This window comes from Miniopterus schreibersii, assembly GCF_964146895.1.
Source record: "Miniopterus schreibersii genome assembly, chromosome: 5".
Classification (NCBI taxonomy): domain Eukaryota; kingdom Metazoa; phylum Chordata; class Mammalia; order Chiroptera; family Miniopteridae; genus Miniopterus; species Miniopterus schreibersii.
This window is the reverse complement of record NC_138106.1, coordinates 55,815,328-55,825,391: the sequence shown is the minus strand read 5'-3', so window position 1 is coordinate 55,825,391 and position 10,064 is coordinate 55,815,328. Positions and strand designations below refer to the sequence as shown.

The following is a 10,064-nucleotide window of genomic DNA, read 5'->3' as shown; positions in this document are numbered from 1 at the left end:
GCGCCTACATGCCTGCTGCCCTGTGTGCTCAGCCCCGCATGGTTCCCAGATCCAATTAGACCAGATACTCCCCTGCCTTATCTGGGAAACATTCCTCTGAGATGCCAGTGTGGCTGCAGCCTCCTCTAAAGTGTTGTATCTAGGAATGTCTTAGAAGTTCAGAAGGTTGGCCGGATGCCCTGAAACGCTGTATAAAATGCTGTGACTCTGAATAAAGCTTGCTTGACTCTCACTCAGCATCCCTGAGGGAGAGAGCCCTCCCAGCCCCATTGTCTCTTCTCTTTCTTTTCTTCTTCACCTCCGGAGCACAGTCCTGTTCGCCGCGGCTGGTTCGCGGCAAGTGGCGCCCGAACAGGGACCTGAAGGCTTCTGGGGGCAAGACTGTCGGTGGCGCGCGCAGTGAAATTTGGGTAAGTGGCAGTCTTGGATGAGGTTTTGTCACTGGGAGTAATAAATTATGGGGCAAGCTTCTAGCGCTGATCTATTTGTTCAGGTTTTGCAAACAATGCTGCAGCTGAGAGGGGTACGTGTGGAGGCTTCGCAGCTGGCTAAATTTCTTGCTTTCGTTAGGACTGTTTGTCCCTGGTTCCCCTCTGATGGCACTATTAATATTGAAACTTGGAAAAAGGTTGGCGATCGCATCCAGGGCCACTTTCAAGCTCACGGGCCCGACCAAACCCCGGTAGATGCCTGCGCTTTGTGGTCTCTCATAAGGGATTGCCTGGTTAATGATAGTGAGGCAGAAAAATGGCGGCGGCTCCGGGGAAGCCTGCGGCGCTCTCAGTCTATTACCACCTTGGCGCCGCCTGCCCACCCTCCACCACCTGTGCCTGATATCCTCCCGGCATTGGCCGCGTGCCTGGCCGTCCCAGGAGGCCTACACTGCCTTGCAGGGCATTGGTCAATCTACTGCACCCAGACAGAGCAGTGCCCTGCTGCGCTGGAGGACTGATGCTGGGGCAGAGGGAACCATTCAACCTTATATAGTTGACAACCTGCCAGTTAACCTTTGGGGACGAGATTTAATGCAACAGATGGGACTGTATTTAGGTGGTCCCGACCTTGATTCTCCTCCTCGACTTTCTGCCTCTGCATATTTTCCTCCGGGCCACTGACTTGTCCTGCCCTATGCGCTGATCCTATCTTATGGAAGAATAACTCCCCCGTATGGGTAGATCAGTGGCCCTTGAACTCTGAGAAACTTGCTGCTGCACGTGAGTTGGTGCAGGAACAACTCACTGCTGGCCATATAGAGCCTTCTAACTCTCCTTGGAATTCACCGATTTTTGTAATAAGAAAAAAGTCTGGGAAGTGGCGATTGTTGCAGGACCTCCGCAAGGTAAATGACACTATGTGCTCAATGGGGGCCTTGCAGCCAGGGCTCCCGAATCCTGCAGCCATACCCCGGGACACCTATAAAATTGTAATAGATTTAAAGGATTGTTTTTATACCATTCCCCTCCATCCGAGGGACAGGGAACGGTTTGCATTCAGTGTCCCAGCTATCAATTTGCAGAGACCCATGCAACGGTATCAGTGGAAAGTGCTTCCCCAGGGGATGGCTAATAGTCCTACACTTTGTCAGAAGTTCGTTGACCGGGCTATTTCCCCAATTCGGGAGGGATACCCAGATGTATATATCATTCATTACATGGATGACATCTTGTTGGCGCATGCTGACTCCCCCACCCTGCTGCAAGCCTATGGACAGCTACGGCAGTCCCTGCAGCTGCACGGCCTTCAGATTGCCTCTGAAAAGGTACAGTCTCATGCCCCTTACAGTTATCTTGGCTATACTCTCCATCCCGCCCATTTTCACCCACAAAAATTGGTTATTCGTACTGAACATCTTAAAACACTTAATGATTTTCAAAAACTGCTTGGAGATATTAATTGGATCCGACCCTCCCTTTGTTTATCCACAGCCCAGTTGCTTCCTTTATTTAACACCCTTAAAGGGGACGCTGATCCGACCTCCCCCCGTGAGCTTACCACGGAGGCTCGTCAAAGCCTCCAGATAGTAGAGCGAGCCCTTGCTGCGGCTCGACTTACTTATTGTGATTATCGACTCCCTTGGGACTTAATAATCTTACCATCTCGTCATGCCCCCACGGGAGTCCTTTATCAGGGTGGAGTTCTGACATGGATTCATGGTAAGGCTAGTCCCTCGAAGAACTTAATGCCTTACTATGAGTTAGTGGCCCACTGCATTCGGACGGGTCGGAAGCTGAGCACTCTATACCTTGGTCAAGATCCTGCCACTATTATTCTCCCTTATACCGCTGCGGAAGTGGACTGGCTTTTGAACATGTGCGATTCCTTCTCCTTGGCACTAGCGTCCTTTACTGGCAACATTCAGCACCATTTGCCCAAGGACAAAATATTACATTTTCTAGCTACCACCCCTCATACTATTATGCGATTGACCTCGCATCGCCCTATCGCACAGGCCACTACGGCTTTTACTGACGGTTCCTCTACTGGCATCGCCGTACTTGTCCTCCCTAACGAGGTCAAAACTTGGACCACTCCCTACTCCTCCGCACAACCCACTGAGCTTTTTGCCGTTTTGCAGGCATTTCTTGCTGTCCCTGGACCTTTGAATATCTACTCTGACAGTCATTATGTTGTTACCTCTCTACAACATCTGGAAGTCACGCCTCTTTTGCGGGGACACAATTCTACTGTTCTAACACTTTTCACTCAACTTCAACAGGCTATTCACGACAGACAATCGCCGTTTTTCATTGCTCATATCCGCAGTCATTCTCAACTCCCTGGCCCACTGCACGCTGCCAACGCTCTCGCGGACAGCCATACCCGTTTGATGGCACTAGTAGCCCAAACCCCTCTCCAAGATGCCACTGATTCGCATCGTCTACATCATCAATCGGCCAAATCTTTACGCCAACAATTTCATATTACACGTGAACAGGCTCGCGAGATTGTTCGCAATTGTCCAGCTTGTGCAGAGTTCCTCCCTGTTCCCCACTATGGGGTAAACCCCTGTGGCCTCTGCCCTAATGACCTTTGGCAGATGGATGTTACCCATGTAGCGTCCTTTGGTCGTCTGCAGTATGTTCATGTCACCATTGACACCTGTTCTCACTTCATGTGGGCCACATGTCTCTCGGGTGAAAATGTGAATGCAGTGCAACAACATCTCTTACACTGCTTCGCTGTTATGGGTACTCCCCGAGAAATCAAAACGGACAATGCCCCTGCTTATACCAGTGCTAGCCTACGCCGTTTTGCCCAACAGTTTCATTTTTCTCTTAAGACTGGAATTCCATACAACCCTCAGGGACAGGGAATAGTGGAACGTGCGCATCAAGTACTGAAACACTACTTAGTAAAATTAAAGAAAGGGGGAGTAGGGGGATATACACCCACTCCCCAAAAGCTACTTATGCATACCTTATTTGTCATAAATTTTTTAACTCTGGATGATGATGGACGTTCCGCCGCAGACCGGTTTTGGAATCCACAACGTCAGGCTCATCCTCTGGTACTGTGGCGGGATCCTCTAACCGGTGCTTGGCATGGCCCTGATCCGGCTTTAATGTGGGGTCGAGGATATGTTTGTGTTTTTCCCACAGATGCCCCTGCTCCTCGGTGGTTGCCTCGCGGTGTGTGAAGCATGCCCCGAACCAAGATCGCCCGGCTTCGCCGTCGATTCCAACGCCTGCATCTGACGCCTGAGCATCGAAGCCGTGATGTTGTGGACCGCCCACAGGACCTGGCAATGATGCCCCTGACAGCAGCTCTCCAGGCTCTTTTCTTTCTTTGGTTACTGACCTTCCCTGTGGGACGGGCGGAAAATCTTTGGGCATATCTGCCTAACCCTCCCTTGTTACATCCTGTAACCTGGGATGATCTTCAAGTACCTGTATATGTGAATGATACTAAAATCTTGGGCCTCCCTTCGGCCGCTCATATTTGGCCGCAATGGAGGGACGGCTATTCCTATCTCAGAGTCAGTAAGTTTCCCCCCATTTGTTTTACTGTGAATGATTCCCTGCCTCATTGTGTCCGACTGAGGCATACCCTTGAATCTGATGAAAACCAGGCCCGCTCTGGGATTTATTGGAATGTTAAGTACCTATACCCTATTTTCAATTGCTCTAACAGGGGAACTGGCCCGCTGCCGCAGAAGATGAAGGCGTGTTCTAAAAGGGTGTCCCAAAGCAGCGGCGGGATTGACTGGAAAAGCTGCCATGACAACTGGACTGTTTGCAACGCGCAAATCTGCGAAAGGGCACCCCTAGACGCCGACTGCCATCCTACGCAACAGGTCGCGAGGTTATGGACCAGGAACAACAAGACGTGGCAAACTGACTTGTGGAAGCTGACTGCCAGCTTGGGACGAATTACCATCTACAAGGTCAATGTGACTGTGTCCCCACACGGAATCTCAGGCAATGGATCAGCATGGAACGTTTCTACCACTGCTTGTGTTCCTGAGCCTTATGCTCTGCTGATAGGCCCCCTCAATCTATCACGAAATAATAACTCTGGAGTGTACTCCTTAAATTGTACTAACTGTGCCCTTGCCAATCGTGTAAACGCTTCTACGGAGTATCCCGTAGCTATATTGTATCAACCTTCGTTTGTGTTCCTTCCTGTGAACCTTACTGAACCTTGGTATGAGGAACGTAGTTTAGAATTGTTAGATAGAGTTCGTAATCAGTTGACTAGGGGAAAACGATTTATTGGGTTGCTCATTGCTGGTATTACTGCCTTAGTAACTATGATTGCAACTGCTGCGGCTTCGGCCATTGCTCTGTCTACCAGTATCCAAACAGCTGAATTTGTCAACCAGTTAGCTAGTAATGTTACACGCACCTTGGAGACACAACAAGATTGGGATTATCGTGTTGAACAGCGTCTGAATGCTCTATACGACACTGTTCAGATCCTAGGGGACGAGTTAGTCAGCTTAGAGACCCGCGTCTCTTTGCGTTGTCACGCCACCTTCCGCTTTATGTGTGTGACTCCCGTACCATACAATGCCTCCCGCTTTGCGTGGCACAAGGTAAAAAATCACTTGAATGGTATATGGCATGATACTAATACCTCTTTAGATATACAATTACTGCATCGTGAGATTCGGGACTTACTTAATGCCCCCCCATTAGATTTTGACCTAGCAAAACAGGCTCAATCTTTCTTTAATTCTCTGCGTACTGCTTTCCCCTCCATGACTCAGTGGGGACAACAACTTATCGGCCTAGTGACCGTGGCAGCATGCGGGATCCTGGGTATGGGAACCATCTGTTGTTGCCTGCGTCTTGGAGCAGCACAGGTCTCTCAGTTGTTTGTTTCCTTGAAATATCTGCAATTGCAGCAAGAGAAAGACCGCCCTATTTTATAAAACAAAAAGGGGGAGCTGTGGGGTCCTGGGCCCCGGGGCAGCAGACCGCGGAGTCCTGGTGTTCTTGAAAGAGATCAGCCAGGTGCGTCAGTGCTGAGGCCCCCTGTAAATCAGGGAGCGCCTAATTGCCTGCTGTCCTGTGTGCTCAGCCCCGCATGTTTCCCAGATCCAATTAGACCAGATACTCCCCTGCCTTATCTGGGAAACATTCCTCTGAGATGCCAGTGTGGCTGCAGCCTCCTCTAAAGTGTTGTATCTAGGAATGTCTTAGAAGTTCAGAAGGTTGGCCGGATGCCCTGAAACGCTGTATAAAATGCTGTGACTCTGAATAAAGCTTGCTTGACTCTCACTCAGCATCCCTGAGGGAGAGAGCCCTCCCAGCCCCATTGTCTCTTCTCTTTCTTTTCTTCTTCACCTCCGGAGCACAGTCCTGCTCGCCGCGGCTGGTTCGCGGCAGATGGGGAAATCCAAAGGCAAGGGCTATTGGATCCATGATGGCAGAAAAAATATACTTGGGACAGTGAAAGAAGGAAGAGCATAGAAGAAGGAACAAGAGCTGATTCTTTGAAAAGGTAAATAAGATTGATGCACCTTTAGCCAGACACACTAAGAAACAAAGAGAGAGGACCCAAATAAATAAAATCAGAAATGAAAGAGGCGATATAACAAATGAACCAACAGAAATACAGAGGATTGTAAGAAAGTATTATGAGCAACTATATGCCAACAAATTGCACAACATGGGGGAAATGGACAAATTCCTAGAAGCATACAACCTTCCAAAGCTGAATCAAGAAGAGGCAGAAAACCTGAATAGGCTGATAACAACTAATGAAATTGAAGCAGTAATCAAAAAACTCCCAGCAAACAAAAGTCCTGGACCAGATGGATTTACAGGCAAGTTTTACCAAACATTCAAAGAAGAATTAACACCTATTCTTTTCAAACTATTCCAGAAAATTCAAGAGGACAGAAAACTCCCAAACTCTTTTTATGAGGCCAGCATCATCCTAATCCCAAAACCAGATAAAGATACTACAAAAAAAGAAAATTACAGGCCAATATCCCTGATGAACATAGATGCTAAAATCCTCACTAAAATACTAGCAAACCGGATCCAGCAATACATTAAAAAGATCATACATCATGACCAAGTGGGATTTATTCCAAGGATGCAAGGCTGGTACAACATCCACAAATCAATAAATGTGATATATCACATAAACCAAATGAAGGACAAAAATCATACGATCATATCAATAGACACAGAAAAAGCATTCTACAAAATCCAGCACCCATTTCTGATAAAAACTCTCAGCAAAGTGGGAATAGAGGGATTATACCTCAACATAATAAAGGCCATATATGACAGACCTACAGCCAACATCATACTCAATGGGCAAAAGCTAAAACCATTTCCATTAAAAACCGGAACAAGACAGGGATGTCCACTTTCACCACTCTTATTCAACATAGTACTGGAAGTCCTTGCCACAGCCATCAGACAGGAAGAAAACATAAAAGGTATCCAAACTGGAAAGGAGGAAGTAAAACTGTCGTTATTTGCAGATGACATGATATTGTACATAAAAAACCCTAAAGACTCCATCGAAGTACTACTAGATTTGATAAATAAATTTGGCAAGGTAGCTGGATACAAAATCAACATCCGGAAATCAATGGCATTCTTATACACCAACAATGAACTTTCAGAGAGAGAAACTAAAAAAGCAGTACCATTTACCATTGCAACTAAAAAAATAAGATACCTAGGAATAAACTTAACCAAGGATGTAAAAGACCTGTACTAGGAAAACTACGTGACACTGAAAAAAGAAATAGAGGAAGATTTAAACAAGTGGAAGAATATACCATGCTCATGGATTGGAAGAATTAATATCATTAAAATGTCCACACTACCCAAAGCAGTTTATAAATTCAATGCAATTCCTATCAAAATACCAACAGCATATTTCACAGACCTAGAACAAACATTTCGAAAATTTATATGGAACCAAAAAAGACCCCGAATAGCAGCAGCCATCTTGAGAAAAAAAAACAGAGTGGGAGGGATCGCATTACCGGACTTCAAACTGTATTACAAAGCCACTGTAATCAAAACAGCCTGGTATTGGTACAACAACAGGCATATAGATCAATGGAACAAAATAGAGACCCCAGAAATAGACCCACACCATTATGGTTAGTTAACATTTGCAAAGGAGGCAAGAGTATGCAATGGAGTAAGGACAGTCTCTTCAATAAGTGGTGCTGGGAAAATTGGACAGATACATGCAAAAAAAATGAAACTAGACCACCAACTTTCACCATACACAAAAATAAACTCAAAATAGATAAAAGACTTAAATGTAAGTCAAGAAACCATAAAAATCCTGGAAGAAAACATAGGCAGTAAAGTCACAGACATCCCACGTAGTGGACTTTTCACTGATACATCTGGTAGGGCAAGAAAAACAAAAGAAAAAATAAACATGGGACTACATCAAACTAAAAAGCTTCTGTACAGCAAAAGAAAACAGCTTCAAAATACAAAGGAACCCCACGGTCTGGTAAAACATATTTGCCAAGGATGTATCTGATAATGGGCTAATTTTCAAAGTGTACAAAGAACTCATAGCACTCAGCAAGAGGAAGACAAACAACCCAATTAAGAAATGGGCAAAGGACCTGAATAGACACTTCTCCAAAGAGGACAGACAGATGGCCAAGAGACACATGAGAAAATGCTCGACGTCGCTAATCATCAGAGAGATGCAAATTAAAATCACAATGAGGTGTAACTTCACACCTGTCAGAATGGCTCCATCAACACATCAACAAACGACATGTGCTGGGAAGGGTGTGGAGAAAGGGGAGCCCTGGGACACTGCTGGTGGGAATGCAGACTGGTGCAGCCACTATGGAAAACAGTATGGAGCTTCCTCAAAAAATTAAAAATGGAGCTGCCGTTTGACCCAGTGATTCCACTCCTAGGAATGTATCCTAAGAATTCTGAAACATTAATCAGAAAGAATATATGTACCCCGATGTTCATAGCAGCACAGTTTATAATAGCTAAGATCTGGAAACAGCCCAAGTGCCCATCAGTAGATGAGTGGATAAAAAAGCTGTGGGACATTTACACCATGGAATACTACGCAGCTGTAAAGAAGAAGAATCTCATACCCTTTGGGACAGTATGGACGGACCTGGAGAAAATTTTGCTAAGTGAAATAAGCCAGGCAGAGAAAGACAAACATCACATGATCTCGCTTATACGTAGAATCTAAAGAACTTAATAAACTGATGAACAGATTAGATTCAATGACATGGAAGCATGGATCAGACTGACGAATGTCAGAGGGATGAAGGAGGGCGGGTGGGTGGAGGGGGAGAGAGTAACCAAAGAATTTATATGCATATATGCGCAACCCAAGGGCACGGACAATGGTGCGGAGAGGGACTGGGGAGGGGGATGGGACAGGGTGGAATGGGTCATTGGGGAGAAAAAGGGACATCTGTAATATTTTAAACAAAAATAAAATTTAAAAATTATTAAAAAAAAATTATATGCCCCAAAATGGATAATCTAGAAGAAATGGATAGAGTCCTAGAAACATACAACCTACCAAGACTAAATCATGAAAAAGTAAAAAGTCTGGATATACATCCAAAGAAACCCAAAACACTAAATTGAAAGAATATATGCACCTTATGTTTACTGTGACAACTAAAATATGGAAGCAACCCAAATACCCATCAATAGTCGAGTGGATAAAAAAGTGGTGATACATATATACATATTACTCGGCCATAAAAAGAATGAAATCTTACCATTAGCAACAACATGGATGGACCTAGAGGGTATCGTGCTAAGTGAAGTAAGTCAGACAAAGAATAGCGTGGAATCTAAAGAACAAAATAAACTGACCAACAGAATAGAAACAAACTCATAGATACAGAGAACAGACTTACGTTTGTCAGAGGAAAGGGCGTTTGGGGGACTGAGTGAAAAAGGTAAAAGGATTAAGAAGTACAAATCAGCAGTTACAAAATCGTCAAGGGGACGTAAAGTACAGCATAGGGAATATAGTCAATAATATTGTAGTAATTATGTATTAGACTTATTGAGGGGATCACTTCGTAAGTTACATAAATATCTAACCACTGTGCTGTACACCTGAACCTAATGTAATATTGAATGTCAACTGTTGCTGAAGAAAAAAAAAATATATATATATATATATATATATATATATATATATATATATATAACTCTGTAGCCATATTTATAAAAGACAAAGTGGAATTCAAAGTTCTTTTTACCTCCCCAACACTTTGAAAATTTAACTCACAGCCCTCTGGCATACAGCACTGCCTTGTGACCTTTAATGTCACTTTGATTCTCTTTCCTTTGTGTCTCTCCATTTTTTGAAGCTTTTAGAATTTTCTTTTTCAAATACATGTATATTTTAAAATATATCTTTATTGATTTCAGAGAGAGGAAGGGAGAGGGAGAGAGAAACGTCAGTGATGAGTCATTGATAGGCTGCCACCTGCAGGCCCCCTACCCTGGACTGAGCTGCAACGGGGGGCCTGTGCCAGGACCGGGAATAGAACCTTGATCTCCTCGATCCTAGGTCCATGCCAGGCTCGTTTTCATTTTCTTGATTCCATCATTTGAATTTCC

The 10,064-nt window shown here is 44.9% G+C and overlaps 1 protein-coding gene across 3 annotated transcripts; it reads left to right on the top strand.

Annotated features, from left to right (window-relative positions):
* Positions 1-220: 220 nt before the first annotated feature.
* Positions 221-5,753, top strand: LOC308557588 (endogenous retrovirus group K member 7 Env polyprotein-like). 3 transcript variants are annotated; one of them, XM_081138171.1, is made up of 3 exons: positions 221-410; positions 3,600-3,789; positions 4,132-5,753. In XM_081138171.1, the coding sequence occupies exons 2-3, from the start codon at positions 3,641-3,643 to the stop codon at positions 5,372-5,374; spliced, it is 1,392 nt and encodes a 463-aa protein (XP_080994297.1). In that variant the 5' UTR covers positions 221-410; positions 3,600-3,640; the 3' UTR covers positions 5,375-5,753. The 3 variants fall into 3 exon arrangements, with proteins under 3 accessions (XP_080994297.1, XP_080994296.1, XP_080994298.1); XM_081138170.1 differs by having other exon boundaries at positions 3,600-5,753; XM_081138172.1 differs by lacking the exon at positions 221-410 and having other exon boundaries at positions 3,599-3,980.
* Positions 5,754-10,064: the final 4,311 nt, after the last annotated feature.